The sequence below is a fragment of the Macaca mulatta genome, chromosome 4, assembly GCF_049350105.2.
Source record: "Macaca mulatta isolate MMU2019108-1 chromosome 4, T2T-MMU8v2.0, whole genome shotgun sequence".
NCBI lineage: Eukaryota > Metazoa > Chordata > Mammalia > Primates > Cercopithecidae > Macaca > Macaca mulatta.
Window position 1 is genome coordinate 16,064,171 of NC_133409.1, and position 16,103 is coordinate 16,080,273.

General features: G+C 42.6%; 1 protein-coding gene across 1 annotated transcript in view; it reads left to right on the forward strand.

Annotated features, from left to right (window-relative positions):
• Positions 1 to 6: 6 nt before the first annotated feature.
• RPF2 (ribosome production factor 2 homolog) overlaps positions 7 to 16,103 on the forward strand; it is a 43,366-nt gene continuing 27,269 nt past the window's right edge. The window contains exons 1-4 of the mRNA NM_001258154.1: positions 7 to 48; positions 3,178 to 3,310; positions 7,200 to 7,237; positions 10,505 to 10,544. Of these exons, the coding sequence (NP_001245083.1) occupies positions 26 to 48; positions 3,178 to 3,310; positions 7,200 to 7,237; positions 10,505 to 10,544 (234 nt within the window). The 5' untranslated portion in view covers positions 7 to 25. The remainder of the gene's footprint in view (positions 49 to 3,177; positions 3,311 to 7,199; positions 7,238 to 10,504; positions 10,545 to 16,103) is intronic.

The following is a 16,103-nucleotide window of genomic DNA, read 5'->3' on the forward strand; positions in this document are numbered from 1 at the left end:
TTAAGAGTTGCAGGGAGCAGTAGCGATGGACACTCTGGATCGAGTTGTGTAAGTTCGCTGGTTCTCCGCCCCGGGGAACGTTGGGGTGAAAGGGTCCCGTGATGAGGGTGGTATTGTCTCGGCCTCTCACTCTTCCTGGTTACCCCTCTTCTTGCCTGGGTGGGAGCCGATCGATCACCAGCCGGGGTTTTCCTCAGCGCGAGCTACTTGCCAGGAGACAGTGGGGAAGCTCTCAGGTGGGAATCGCGGGATGGGATGTGGGATTGAAGCGTTGGCCGCTTTTATCCTAGTCAGTTGAAAAACATCTGACTTCCGAAGTATGAGACAGGTTAGTTAGAGTGGGGTTATGGGCACAGCCCTCGGAATCCGACAGATCTGGGTGACAGTCTGGCGTGTTCACTTAAAGCTTTGTGACTTTGGGTCATTAAATGTCTCTAAATCTCAGTTTACTCTGTAAAATAGCACTCATCATAGTCATATTTCTTAGAGCTGTGAGGGTTAGTTTTGCGAATGTATGTAGAGCCTTTGCTGCAGCACGTAGAAATGTTCATTAGTTTTGGTTTTTTTTCTTTCCGACTTTGTACACTCCTCTGAGTTATCCTTGAATAATACCTGTTTTAAATTTGTTCAAGAATATTTATTGTGCTAAACAGCCCTGCTGTTATTTGCTGTGGTTTTCTTGCTATTTACGTAGGTTAGTATGTATCCAAAACGACAGTTTTAGTCATTCAGAGATTTTTTTGCACACCTGCTATGCCTCTAGCTGTTTGGACTACAAAGAAGAGTCGTTTACTAGGTATTGGGACTAGTTTACACATTAATTGGGAGCCAGGCAGCTAATAAAACATGTTAATCGCTATTTGCATTTGTTGCTGTTTAATGAGTTACAGAAGATAGAATAATTTGTATCTTTATCAACCAGTAAATGATTAGAAGCTTTATATGTGACATTATCTCTGGAGGAGGATTTTTAAAATCTACATGGGAAACTAAAGTGCATGTATAGTCTCTTTCTTCCCAAAGTGTCCATGGGACTGGACGAGGGAGGGTCATAATTGTTTGGGAGGAGAATTCTTTCAGTAGATGACAGAGAACTGTCTGAAAAATCAGGGTGCTCATTGTAGAGGAAGCAGAGGTGAAGCCCCTTTTTTGAACAGAAATGTATAAAAATACGCCATTCCTACTGTCACATCATAAAGTCAGAATAATGAATTTATTTTCCCTTAATAGTTTACAGGGTAATTGGTCTACATGAATTTTTAAATCTGGCTTAAAAAACATTTTTTTTTTGAGACAGGGTATGGCTCTGACACCCAGGCTGGAGTGCAGTAGCCCGATCACAGCTCACTGCAGCCTCGACCTCCCCGGAATCAAGCAGCCCTCCTACCTCAGCCTGCCGTGTAACTGGGACTATAGGCATGCACCACCACAGCTAATTTTTGTATTTTTTTTTGTACAGACAGGGTTTTGCGATGTTGCCCAGGCTGGTCTTGAACTTCTGGGCTCAGTGATCCGTCCATCTTGGCCTCCTAGAGTGTTTTTATTACAGGCTGTGGCCGCCCAGCCCTAGCTCATTTTGAAAATTGGCCTGTTTACTTGCTGTGTGATCTTGGGCACATTACCTGTCTGTTCAGTTGCCTCATCTGTAAAGTGAAGATAAGAATTGTAACTTGCCGGGTGTGGAGGCTCACACCTGTAATCCCAGCACTTTTGGAGGCTGAGGCGGGCAGATCACGAGGTCAAGAGGTCGAGACCATCCTGGGCTAACACGGTGAAACCCTGCCTCTACTAAAAATACAAAAAATTAGCCGGGCATGGTGGCGGGCGCCTGCAGTAGAATGGCGTGAACCCGGGAGGCGGAGCTTGCAGTGAGCTGAGGTCGCGCCACTGCACTCCAACCTGGGAGACAGAGAGACTCGTCTCAAAAAAAATAAATAAATAAAAAAGAATTGTAACTCTCAGGATTGTGGTGAAGATTAAGCCTTAATAGAGTGACTCCAGGTAAACATCAACCTTATTATTCCCCATTGTTGGCAATAATATTGACATTCTCAGCAATGATTTTGGAGTGCAACAGTGTATACTTCCTGGCAGGCATTGTGGTCTTAAACCTAAAAGAAAGGTAAGCAGTCATTAGTCTCATGTTTAGTAAATGCCCACAGGTTGATCAGCAGTTGATGCTCAATTCTTTGTATTAGGGTACAGGATACAGTTTGACTACTTAAGGCTTGAAGAAAAAAGAAGAGTAAAAATAGCGACAGTATTTACTTGAGCCTTTTATTTTTTACTTAAAAAAAAGATTTGAAAAAGCAGTAGTAGGCCGGGCGCGGTGGCTCAAGCCTGTAATCCCAGCACTTTGGGAGGCCGAGACGGGCGGATCACGAGGTCAGGAGATCGAGACCATCCTGGCTAACACGGTGAAACCCCGTCTCTACTAAAAAATACAAAAAACTAGCCGGGCGACGTGGCAGGCGCCTGTAGTCCCAGCTACTCGGGAGGCTGAGGCAGGAGAATGGCGTAAACCCGGGAGGCGGAGCTTGCAGTGAGCTGAGATCCGGCCACTGCACTCCAGCCTGGGCGACAGAGCGAGACTCCGTCTCAAAAAAAAAAAAAAAAAAGCAGTAGTAAAAGAATGGTGGAAATATAAAAATGAAAGCTTTTTTTTTAAAAGCTAACAAAACACTTATTTAACAATCATAAGGAAATATCTTTTACTGATATCTCCCAAAAAAGTGAGATTTTGGCTGGGCCTTGTGACTCACACCTGTAATCCCAGCACTTTGGGAGGCCGAGGCAGGCAGATCACCTGAGGTCAGTAGTTCGAGAATAGCCTGACCAACATGGTGAAACCCTGTCTCTGCTAAAAATACAAAAATCACCCAGGTGTGGTGGTGTGTGCCTGTAATCCTAGCTACTTAGGAGGCTGAGGCAGGAGAATTGCTTGAACCCAGGAGATGGAGGTTGCAGTGAGCCAAGATTGTGCCATTGCATCCAGATTGTGTCCAGCCTGGGCAAGAGTGAGATTCCATCTCAAAAAAAAAAAAAAAGTGAGATTTTGTTTAAGGGTGGAGTCCTAAATGACAAATGTGTTTTTAAGAATTTGCATATTAGTTAAGTAATGCCTTTGCAATGTGAGGAAAATGTTTAAATAGTTATGAATTGTGCTTTTCTGAACAGAAAGCCCAAAACGAAAAGAGCCAAGAGATTCCTTGAGAAGAGAGAACCGAAACTCAATGAAAATATTAAAAATGCCATGCTGATTAAAGGGGGAAATGCAAATGCAACAGTGACACAAGTACTTAAAGATGTGGTGAGTATATATACTTAATCTTTAAAAGGTATTGAAGTCATTTTGGAATTTTCAGCATGCTAGGTTGGGCTGCCGGAAAAATACATAGATAAGCTTGCCTTACCATAAGAACTACTAATCTTAGAGAAGAGCTAAAGTTGGGGGGTTCTTTACCCTGCGAGGCACCAACTACTAGTTTTTCTTAAAGCAACTAGTTCTGTTAGTAAATTTTATTATTATCTTTTAGGAGCACAGATGGGTCTGGTAGGGTGAAGGTCTCCCTTAGTAAATTTAAGCTGTTTTCAATTACTAGAATTTGGCTTACTCACATTTTAGGAAAAAATTTAATTTGTAAAGAGAAATAACTGCATATTGCTATATATTTAGTCATTCAACAACACCAGTTACTGTGCCTCTGCTGGGAGTTAATACGTGAGACACAGTTCTTTCAGTGAGCTTAGAGAGATAGACATGTAAAAAGTTCTCACATTGTGCTGTGTTGGAGGCATGGACAGGGTAGGGTGGGAAACAGTTAAAATCACATAAGGGAGGCCGGGCACAGTGGTTCACGCCTGTAATCCCAGCACTTTGGGAGGCCGAGGCAGGAGAATCACAAAGTCAGAAGTTCGAGACCAGCCTGGCCAACATGGTGAAACATGGTGAAAACTAAAAATAAAAAGATTAGCTGGGTGTGGTGGCACATGTCTGTAGTCCCAGCTACTCAGAGGCTGAGGTAGGAGAATGGTCTGAACCGGGGAGGTAGAGGTTGCAGTCAGCCGAGATCGCACCATTGCACTCCAACCTGGGTGACAAAGACTCCATCTCAAAAAAAAAAAAAAGAAAATCACATGGGGGACCCCCACACAGGGTAGGTCCCCCCAGAGATAACACTTCAGCTTCATTTTGAAGGAGAAGTTGGTGCAAGAAGTGGGAGAGAAAGAGAAGACCCTCTGAGACTGAGAAAGAAGTTTGTGCAAAAGGGAGTATGAAGGAGCGTTGATGCATTTGGAGAACTATAAATAATTGGGCATGGCCAAAGGAGAGTGGGCTAGATGAGGCTAGAAGAAGAGGCATGGGTCATATAGTAAAATGGAGTTTGAATTTTAATCTGAAAGCTCCATGTAGTCATTGAAAGATAATAAGCAAGAGAATTAAAAGGACCACCAGTCTTTTTAATTGGCTTGACTAGAGAGGGTTGAGAGCAAATGTAGGAAACTAAACCATTGCTGCCAGCTAGGTGAAGAGCATCTGGAGTCCAGTGGTGGCAATGAAAATGAGAAATGACCAGAAAAAAATAGATGTTGAGGGTAGAAGAGTTGGGAACTAGTGAAAAGTATGACTTCCCAGGTTTTTGGCTTGAGTGCCTGATGGGCAATAATGCCAATTAGAAAATGTGTCAAGTGGAGCAGGTTTGGAGGGAAAGGTGAAAGATTCAGTTTGGGACATGTGATTTAAGTAATGAAAATAAAAGCTTTGTTTTTTCTACCTCTGTAGCCTAGTGTCCAGCCCAGTGTCTGTACATAGTAGGTACTCAATATATAGGTAATCAATGAAAGAAGGGCCAGGCGCAGTGGCTCACACCTGTAATCCCGGCACTTTGGGAGGCCGAGGCGGGCAGATCACGGGGTCCGGAGTTCAAGACAGCCTGGCTAACATGGTGAAATTCCATCTCTACTAAAAATACAAAAATTAGCCGGGCTTGGTGGTGGACGCCTGTAATCCCAGCTACTCAGGAGACTGAGGCAGGAGAGTCTGCTTGGACCTGGGAGGTGGAGATTGCAGTGAGCTGAGATCACGCCATTGCACTTACTCCAGCCTGGGCAATAGAGCAAGACTCCATCTCAAAAAAAAAGGCATAGTATGTGGAGATATCTAGTAGGTTATTTGACTAATTAGGCCTTCAGTACAGCTAATAGGTCTTTGAATTAAATCAATTAAGTAATTGAATACATTTTTGTTGTTATTGAGATGGCGTCTCACTTTGTCACCCGGGCTGAAGTGCGGTGGTGTCATCTTGGCTCACTGCAACCTCTGCCTCCCGGGTTCAGGCGATTCTCCTGCCTCTGCCTCCCGAATAGCTGGAACTACAGGCTCATGCTACCACACCCGGCTAATTTCTGTGTTCTTTTAGTACAGACAGGGTTTCACCATGTTGGCCAGGCTGGTCACAAACTCCTGGCCTGAAGTGATCTGTCTGCCTCAGCCTCCCAAAGTGCTGAGATTATAGGAGTGAGCCACCACACCTGGCGTTGAATACATTTTTAAACTTGCCAAACTCTATGCCTGATAAGCATAGTCAATTCAGATGTCTGAATGCCTTATATAGGCCCATCCCTTTTTTGAAATGTTTGTCTGAATGTCATTGTGCTGACGGGACACTGCCCCTCTCCTAGTATATCCATCAGCACAATGATCCTACATATTTAAGTAAGCTTTAAAAGCAGCACAATATTACAGATTACTACAATAATTAAAATTCATCATGATTATCAAAATTCATCTGAGTTATCAAGAAAGAAGAGGTGGCAATGTTTATTACACGGAAACAGGGAAATAGTTGGCCACGAATCATCAAAAGTTTTATACTTAAAAAGGCAGATTTTACTGTTGCATTTTCTTTGTTCACCAACTCTGATAGTTGATGAATGATTATTATACCTTATTTTTCATTGTTTCCCTCATTTACCCATTTCTCTAATGCAAGGTAGTACCTGATGACATCTTTGTTATTCTCTGTGGTAGAGCAGTACTGGCCATACAAGTAATAAGTGATTATAGGCCAGGTGTGGTGGCTGACACCTGTAATCCCAGCACTTTGGGAGGCTGAGGTGGGAGGATTGCTTAAGCCCAGTACAACAGCCTGGACAACAAAGTGAGACCCCATCTCTATAAATTAAATTTTTAAAAATAGTAAAGTACAGCCTGGACAACATGGTGAAACCCCATCTCCACTCAAAATACAAAAATTAGCTGGGTGTGGTGCATGTGTCTGTACTTGGGAGGCTGAGATGGGAGGATCACCTGAGCCCAGGAGTTTGAGGCTGCAGTCAGCTTTAATCGCACCATTACACTCCAGCCTGGGCAACAGAGTGAGACCCTGTCTCAAAATACATAAATAAAATAAAATGAATGATTATTAGTGGATGGGTAGAAGTAGGGAAAAAAATGAAGAACATTGAATAATAGGCATTTTTTAAAGAGCTGTGTTTAACCCCTGGCTAGTATTCTAGTTGTCATCATTGTGACTGTTTCTGAGTTTTCTTATCTCCACACAACATCAACCTTTCCTGATAGAATTTATTTTTTCTGTTTTTATCTACTACTTTTTTTTTTTTCCGAGACAGGGTCTCACACTATCACCAGAGCTGGAGTGCAGTGGTGCGATCAAGTCTTACCACAGCCTCAAATTCCTAGGCTCAGGTGATCCTCCCACCTCAGCCTCCCAAGTAGCTGAGACTGCGGGCATGCACCACCATGTCTGGCTAATTTTTGCAGTTTTTTGTAGAGACAGGGTTTTGCCATGTTGCCTAGGCTGGTCTCGAACTCCTGGGCTCGAGTGATCTGCCTTGTCCTCCCAAAGTGTTGGGATTACAGGCGTGAGCCACTGTACCTGGCATTGTTTCCCCAGAGAGAGACTGGACTAAGTCGAGTTTAAAGACATGAAGGAAATGGTTTAAGTTTGATAGACTATTGAAAGGGCATAGAAACTTTTAAATAGGAAAGTCTAGTCCAAGAATATTAAGTTTATGTTTCAAGTTACTGTAAGTGATGAAAAGGGAGCCAGGAAGAAGGCCTCAGGACAAGATTGAGGCCCCAGAGCAGTCTTGGAGAGTGACTGTTATGATGTTTTATTTTTATTTCTGCTTTTCAGAATGTGTTTGTTTTAAAAGCTATAAATTTTGTTTTACAGTATGCACTGAAAAAACCATATGGTGTCCTGTATAAAAAGTAAGTCATGATTTCTTTTACTGTATTTTAAATGATTTTGTTTCGTTATAAAAGTAACTACTTTATAGAAGATTTGGAAAACAAAAAAATTTTTTAAAGATACTAAAATTCCTTACAGTTATTAATATTATAATTTCTTTCTTTTGTTCTATTTTTTCATTTGTATTGAATGTCCTTGCATAGTTGTGACCATAGCATATGTATTTTATTTTGAAATACTTACAGATTTACAGAAAAGTACAAAAATAATGCGAAATTCCCATATACCCTTCACCTGGCTTCGCCTAATGTTACATCTTGCATAACCATAACGCAGTGATCAAAACTAACAGATTAACACTGATTCACTAATGTTAATCAAATGACAGACATATTTGATTAGCATCAGTTTTTCTTTTTTCCTTTTTTTGAGACGGAGGCCTGTTGTCGCCCAACTGGAGTGCAGTGGCGTGATCTCTGCTCACTACAACTTCCACTCTTCTGCCTTGGCCTCCCATGTAGCTGGCATTATAGGCACATGCCACCATGCCTGGCTAATTTTTTTGTGGTTTTTTTGTTTTGTTTTGTTTTGTTTTGTTTGAGACGGAGTCTAGCTCTGTCGCCGGGCTGGAGTACAGTGGCACGATCTCAGCTTACTGCCACCTCCGATTCCCTGGTTCAAGTGATTCTCCTCCCTCAGCCTCCCGAATTGGGATTACAGGCACATGCCTTCACGCCCAGCTCATTTTTGTATTTTTAGTCAAGACGGGGTTTCGCCATGTTGGTCAGGCTGGTCTCAAACTTCTGACCTTAGGTGATCTCTGCACCTCGGCCTCCCGAAGTGCTGGGATTACAGGCGTGAGCCGCCACCACACCCGGCCCAGTTTTTTTTTCTTTCTTTTCTTTTTTTTTTTTTTCGAGATGGAGTTTCACTCTTGTTGACCAGGTTGGAGTGCAGTGGCGCGATCTGGTCTCACCGCAACTTCCGCCTCCTGGGTTCAAGCAATTCTCTTGCCTCAGCCTCCCAAGTAGCTGGGATTATGGGCATGTGCCACCATGCCCGGCTAATTTTGTATTTTTAGTAGAGACGGAATTCTCCATGTTGGTCAGGCTGGTCTCGAACTCCCAACCTCAGGTGATCCACCCATCTCAGCCTTCCAAAGTGCTAGGATTACAGGCGTGAGCCACTGCGCCCGGCTCTAGTTTTCCTTTTAATACTTTTTCTCTTGTAGCATCCCATGTTGCATTTAGTTTTCATGCCTCCTTAGTCTTCTCCAATTTGTGACAGTTCCTTAGTCTTTCCTTGTCTTTGATGACCTTGACATTTTTGACAAGTACTTGTCAGTTATTTTGTAAATTATCCCTCAATTTGGGTTTAAATTTTCTCATGAATTGGCTGAGGTTATGCATGTTTGTCAAGAACACTACAAAAATGTTGCACTTTCCTCATATATTCTTCTGGATTCTAATCCAGTGTTCTTTTTTTTTTTTTTTTTTTTTTTGAGACGGAGTCTCGCTCTGTCGCCCAGGCTGGAGTACAGTGGCTGGATCTCAGCTCACTGCAAGCTCTGCCTCCTGGGTTTACGCCATTCTCCTGCCTCAGCCTCCCGAGTAGCTGGGACCACAGGCGCTCGCCACTTCGCCCGGCTAGTTTTTTGTATTTTTTTAGTAGAGATGGGGTTTCACCGTGTTAGCCAGGATGGTCTCGATCTCCTGACCTCGTGATCCGCCCGTCTCGGCCTCCCAAAGTGCTGGGATTACAGGCTTGAGCCACCGCGCCCGGCCTAATCCAGTGTTCTTAATTTAATTGCTTAAATTGTTCTGTTTGGCAATTGGGAACCCCCCGTTTTTTTGTTTGTTTATTTGTTTGTTTTAATTTGAGACAGAGTCTCTGTCACCCAGGATGGAGTGCAGTGGTGCAATCTCAGCTCAGCACAACCTCCAGCTCCTGGGTTCAAGCGATTATCCTGCCTCAGCCTCCTGAGTAACTGGGATTACAGGTGCCCACCATCACGCCCAGCGAATTTTTGTATTTTTAGTAAAGGCAGGGTTTCACCATGTTGGCCAGTCTGGTCTTGAACTTCTGACCTCAGGTAATCCACCAGCCTCAGCCTCCCAAAGTGCTGGGATTACAGACGTGAGCCACCACTCCCAGCTGGGAGCTCTTGGTGGAGTCTCGCTCTGTCGCCCAGGCTGGAGTGCAGTGGCGCAATCTTGGCTAACTGCAAGCTCCGCCTCCCGGGTTCACACCATTCTCCTGCCTCAGCCTCCCTAGTAGCTGGGACTACACAGGTGCCCACCACGCCCGGCTGATTTTTTTGTCTTTTTTTTTTTTTTTTTTTTTTTTGTAGCGATGGTCTCAATCTCCTGACCACGTGATCTGCCCGCCTCGGCCTCCCAAAGTTGGGAACTCTTTTAGTTTGGTTCCTATGACCTTTCAACATGCCTCCTGTTTTTGAGCACTTCCTTACTTTCTAACATCACAAAATTCTCTGGATTCATCTTGTCTTTTTCCTTACCACAGCCCTGGAATAAGCTACAGTCATCCCTCAGTATCTGTGGGCAATGGTTCCAGAAACCTCCCCTTAGATACTAAAATCTAGGTATGCTCGTCTCTTACATAAAATGGCCTAGTATTTGCATATAACCCACGCACATCCTCCTGTGTACTTTTTTTAAAAAATGCTTCCCATAAAAGTAAGTCACATATACTTTAAATCGTCTCTCGATTACTTATAATATCTAATATAATGTAATACTATGTAAATCGTTATAATGCTGTATTTTCTGGTTTATCCTGCTTTTTATTGTTCTTTCTTTTTATTTCTTGATTAACTTTTTTTTAGAGACGGGGTCTCACTGTCACCCAGGCTGGAGTGCAGTGGCATGATCATAGCTCACTGTTGTGAGCCACTGTGCCCAGCCCCCCCACCTTTTTTTTTAAAAACACACTTTCTTTGTCTATTGAATACTAGCAGTCTGTGGTTGGTCAAATCAATCCATGGATGCAGAAGGATGCGGAAGGATGCAGAATCCATATATACAGAAGACTTTATTTTCCACAAGCCTGTAAACTCCATGAAAGCAAGCATTTTGTTTGATGTAGTAGTATAGTATCACTAGCTCCTAGAATGGTGGCCTGGCATATAATTGGCATTGAATAAATATTTGAATGAATGAATATCCTTTCAATTTTTTTATCATCTGAATATAAAATTACCTTAATACATTCATTGTATATACTTATTGAGGTTATTAAAATTGCAGTCACTTTTTTTATATTCTTAGGAAAAATATTACAAGACCTTTTGAGGATCAGACATCACTGGTAAGTACAATAATCTTTATGATTTAAGAGAACATATAAGTAGTAATGATTCAGATTAATTCATTTGTACTCCAAATTTGTGATTTTTTTTAAATTAGAGGTCATCCTATGTGAGGGAATTTTGATGTAAAATGGAGAGGAAATACTTTTAAAAATATCTATAGATCTTTCTTTTCACTGTGGCTGGGAAATGTGTTATTCATTGCCTGCAAATACATTGATAAAATTTTTAAAACTTGGCCGGGCGTGGTGGCTCACGCCTGTAATCCCAGAACTTTGGGAGGCCAAGCCGGGTGGATCACCTGAGATTAGGAGTTCAAGACGAGCCTGACCAACGGAGAAACCCCATCTCTACTAAAAATACAAAAAAAATTAGCCGAGCGTGGTAGCACATGCCTGTAATCCCAGCTACTCAGGAGGCTGAGGCAGGATAATCACTTGAATACGGGAGGCAGAGGTTTAAGTGAGCCAAGGTTGCGCCATTGCACTCCAGCCTGGGCAACAAGAGTGAAACTCCAGCGCCAAAAAAAAAAAAAAAAAAAAAAGTAAAACTTGAGTTGCATTTAAAGGACATAATGAATTTTCAAAAGGAAGTTTATTATAGACCTATTTTTATAAAGCAAGTTTGAGTTCTAAAAATATGATTCTTCCTTCCGATGCTTTTACTTTTTTTTTTCTTTTTAAGATTGGGTCTTGCTATGTTGCCCAGGCTGGTTTCAAACTCCTGAGCTCAAGCAATCCTCCTGCCTCAGTCTCCCAAGTAGATGGGACTACAGGTGTGCACCACCGCAACTAGCATGGATACTTTTAAAACAAGAAACGCTACTTGAATTATTGGTAACAGATGTCAGTTGTTTTCTTAGAGTTAATCAGATTCTTGTTTGAGTATATAGTCAACCAAAACTAAATGAAAAAACTAGGAAGTGAAATCAAAGATTGTTTATAGTAAATGGGGAATGATGAATGGATTTCAGTATGTGATGATATTAGTTTCTTCCTTAAGAAAATTAGTTTCTTCCTTAAGAGTTGGGCCAGACACAGTAGCTCACGCCTGTAATCCCAGCACTTTGGGAGGCCAAGGCAGGAGGACTGCTTGAGCCCAGGAGTTCGAGACCAGCCTGGAAAACATAGTGAGACCCCGTCTCTATTTAAAAAAATTTAAAAAACTTAATATGATTATGTTTTCTTGATAGGAACCCATTGTTTATTTTGAAATAGGGTCTGGCTCTGCTGCCTAGGTTGGAGTGCGTTGGAATGATCTCTGCTTGCTGCAGTCTCCACCTCCCAGACTCAAGCCATTCTCCCACCTCAGAAGCGGGCACTACAGGTGCACGACACGATGCCTGGCTAATTTTTGTAGAGACAGGGCTTTGTCATATTGCCCAATCTAGTCTTAAACTCCTGAGCTCAAATGATCTGCCCGCCTTGGCCTCCTAAAGTGCTGGGATTATGGGTGTGAGCTATCGCACCCAACCAGGAACCCATTATTTGTTGTTTTTTCCTTAAGCTCATTTGACTTTTGTAATTTTTTTTCTTTTAATTAGCGAATTTAAAAGAAAGAAATTAATGATTAATTAGATTAAAATCAAATAATCTTATTGTAACTAACTGCAGTGAAAATTAAGATAGTATCGATAAAATGCATTTTACTCAGTTTTTTTCAAATTACTTTTATTTTTTTTTATTTTATTTTTTTTATTTTTATTTTTTTGAGACGGAGTCTTGCTCTGTCGCCCAGGCTGGAGTGCAGTGGCGCGATCTCGGCTCACTGCAAGCTCCGCCTCCCGGGTTCACGCCATTCTCCTGCCTCAGCCTCCCGAGTAGCTGGGACTACAGGCGCCCACAACCGCGCCCGTCTAATTTTTTGTATTTTTAGTAGAGACGGGGTTTCACCGTGGTCTCGATCTCCTGACCTTGTGATCTGCCCGCCTCGGCCTCCCAAAGTGCTGGGATTACAGGCGTGAGCCACCGCGCCCGGCCTTGTCTCGTATTTTTTACAGTCATTTGTTGAAGAGATCCTGGAAGTAAAAATAAAAGATTTATCTCAGAATTCTCTGTTTCATATACCACTTAATCAAGGCCTGGCTTTGTTTTGTGATACCATAATGCTTTTAGTTGCATGACCACTTTGTGGCAGTGTTCCATAGTGAAAGCTGTAGCACTTGAGCTTTTTTAGTCTAGTGTTGATATAACAGCTTTTCTTACTCTTAAGTTTGTGACATTCCCTCTCTTTGATCTCCTATCTCCAGATATAGGATATATTTATTAGCTATCTGAATCCCAGACCTACAGAGCTCAAAATGGCTATGGAAGGAGTGGTTGTGTTGGAAATAGTGATCAATTTTCTCCTCCTGACCCTCTCCACACATTTTTTTCACTACGATCTTGGAGACATGAGTTTTGCTGCTTTAGAACAGGGGTTGGTTGGCAAAAATACACTGCTTGCAAACCAAATCCCTCTTTGTGTGAGGCTCATGAGCTAAGAATGGTTTTTACATTTTTAAGGAGTTGGTTAGGCTGGGCGTGGTGGCTCATGCCTGTAATTCCAGCGCTTTGGGAGGCCAAGGCCTGTGGATCACCTAAAGTTAGGAGTTCGAGACCAGCCTGACCAACATGGATAAACCCCGTCTCTATTAAAAATACAAAATTAGCCAGGCGTGGTGGCGCATGCCTATAATCCCAGCTACTTGGGAGGTGAGGCAGGAGAAGCACTTGAACCCGGGAGGCGGAGGTTGCAGTGAGCCGAGATCGTGCCATTGCACTCTAGCCTGGGCAACAAGAGTGAAATTCCGTCTCAATTAAAAAAAAAAAAAAAAGAGTTGGTTAGGTTAGGTTGGGCACCGTGGTTCATACCTCTAATTCCATTGTTTTGGTAGGATGAAGTGGGAGGATTGCGTGAGGCCAGGATTTCTAGACCAGCCTAAGCAGCATATTGAGATTCCATCTCTTAAAAAAGTAAAAAATTGGCAGGAAATGGTGGTGGGAGCCCAAGTACTAACTGTCTGGGAGACTGAGGCAGGAGGATCTGCTGAGTGCAGGAGTTTGAGGTTATAGTGAGCCATGACTGCACCATAGCACTTTTAGCCTGGGCAGCAGAGTGAGACCCTGTCTCACACAAAAAAGAAGAGTTGGTTAAAGACAAAACAAAAGGATGAGCCTAAAATACTTATTATATGGCTTTTTGCAGGTAATTTGACTACCCCTGTTCTAGAATTTTAAGAAATAAAAAGTAGACTTTGTGGAGAATGGGATGAGATTATATATACGTATATACACGTATACACACACACACATTCACACACACGTGTGTGGGTATATATATAAAACACTCAAGTATATATGAAGGGTGTTTTGTGGAAAGCTTTGGGATGTTAGTCATACCATGAGAATGTTTAAGAAATTTTAAGAAAGTAATTCCATTGATTTAGACATACAAAATAAATATATATATTTTAATTGAGACAGGGTCTCGCTCTATCACCCAGGCTTGAGTGCTATGGCACCATCTCGGCTCACTGCACCCTCCGCCTCCTGGGTTAAAGTGATCCTCCCACCTCAGTCTCCTAAGTAGCTGGGACCACAGGTGCATACCACCACACCCGGACATTTTTTTCTATTTTTACTAGAGACAGGATTTTGCCATGTTGCCTGGGCTGGTCTCCAACTTCTAAGCTCGTGCGATCCACCCACCTCAGCCTCCCATAGTGCTGGGGTGACTGGCAAGAGCCACCACACCTGGCCATAAAAAGTATTTTCTGGACACCTACTTTGTTCAGGACATTGTACAACATTGTACAAGGTGCGTTCACGTGACATCGCATGTGGCCTTTGCAAGTTTTTGCAGGAGGTGGTATTATCCCTGCTGATAAAGTTAATTCTCAGAAAAGATTATTTGTCCAGATACTTAGTGGCAGAGCCTGAATTCTTGGACTTTCTGACTCTGCATCCCCCATACTGGTTGTGGACAGGCCAGCTGGGTAGTTGTTTGTCCTTTATTCTTCTGTTTAGAGACTAGAATGAATGATAACCAAACTAGGGGCTCATACCTCAGAGAGTCTTGTAAGGAGTAAAGAAAAATTGAGGGTTATGACTCTTTCATCTGTTTTCTTTTTTTTTTTTTTTTTTTTTTGAGACAGAGTTTTTGCTCTTGTTGCCCAGGTCGGAGTGCAATGGCGTGATCTCAGCTCACCGCAACCTCCGCCTCTTGGGTTCAAGTGATTCTCCTGCCTCAGCCTCCCGAGTAGCTGGGATTACAGGCATGCACCACCACGCTTGGCTAATTTTGTATTTTTAGTAGAGACAGGGTTTCACCATGTTGGTCAGGCTGGTCTCGAACTCTGACCTTAGGTGATCCGCCCACCTCAGCCTCCCAAAGTGCTGGGACTACAGATGTGAGCCACTGCGCCCGGCCTTTTTTTTTTTTTTTTCTTAATAAGAGGCTTTCCAATTGATTTTTGGACTAAAACATGTTAATTCTAATTTTTGTGCTAAGAGTGGTGATCTCAGTAAACTGAATCAAAGCATGTGGGATGTGGAGACTATAGGCACAGTGTAAAAAGAGCTGTCTAGGATTAGAACCCCACACTTAGATTTTTTACTACTCTGAAATCTGTAATGGAAGTCTATACTTCTGAGAACCAAATGGATAAGATCTCTCTCTTTCTTTTTTCCAAGATGTTGTCACTGTGTCACCTAGGCTGGAGTGCAGTGGTGTTATCACAGCTCACTGCATGTAGCCTTAATCTCCTGGGCTCGAGTGATCCTTCCTCTCACTTCAGCCTCCCAAGTAGGTGGGACTATAGGTGCTCACCACCATACCCAGCTAATTTTTTGTATTTTTCATAAAGACAGGGTTTCACTATGTTACTCAGACTGGTTTCAAACTCCAGATCTCAAGCCATCCACCTACCTCAGCCTTCCAAAGTACTGGGATTACAGGCGTGAGCCACTGCACCCAGCCAGATAATTTTTTTTTTTTTAAAGTCAGTCTCACTCTTGTCACCTAAACTGGAGTGCAGTGCTCTTGTCGCCCAGGCTGGAGTGCAATGGCGTGATCTCGGCTCACTGCAACCTCTGCCTCCCAAGTTCAATGAATTCTCCTGCCTAAGCCTCCTGAGTAGCTGGGATTACAGGCATGCACCACCACGCCTGGCTAATTTTTTTTATTTTTAGTAGAGACACGGTTTCACCATGTTGGCTAGGCTGGTCTCAAACTCCTGACATCAGATGACCTCAGGTGATCCAGCTGCCTCAGCCTCCCAAAGTGCTGGGATTACAGGCATGAGCCACCTTACTGGGCCTCATGTGTTTTAAATGTATGCAATGATAGTAGTGATATCCTATGAGTTAAAGGGATTTGTTCAGCAAATGAACACTTGGTGTGCTATTCCAAAATGACAGCATAACAAAATAAATGGTTTCATTTTATTTATTAACTGAATAGTTTTCATGTATTCTTAGTCTTGAAATGTACATCTTTTCCCTAAGTACCCCAAATCAGAAAACTTGAAGTAAAAAGCTAGAAATACTTTTCCCCTGTATTTTCCTTTCTGGTTCATT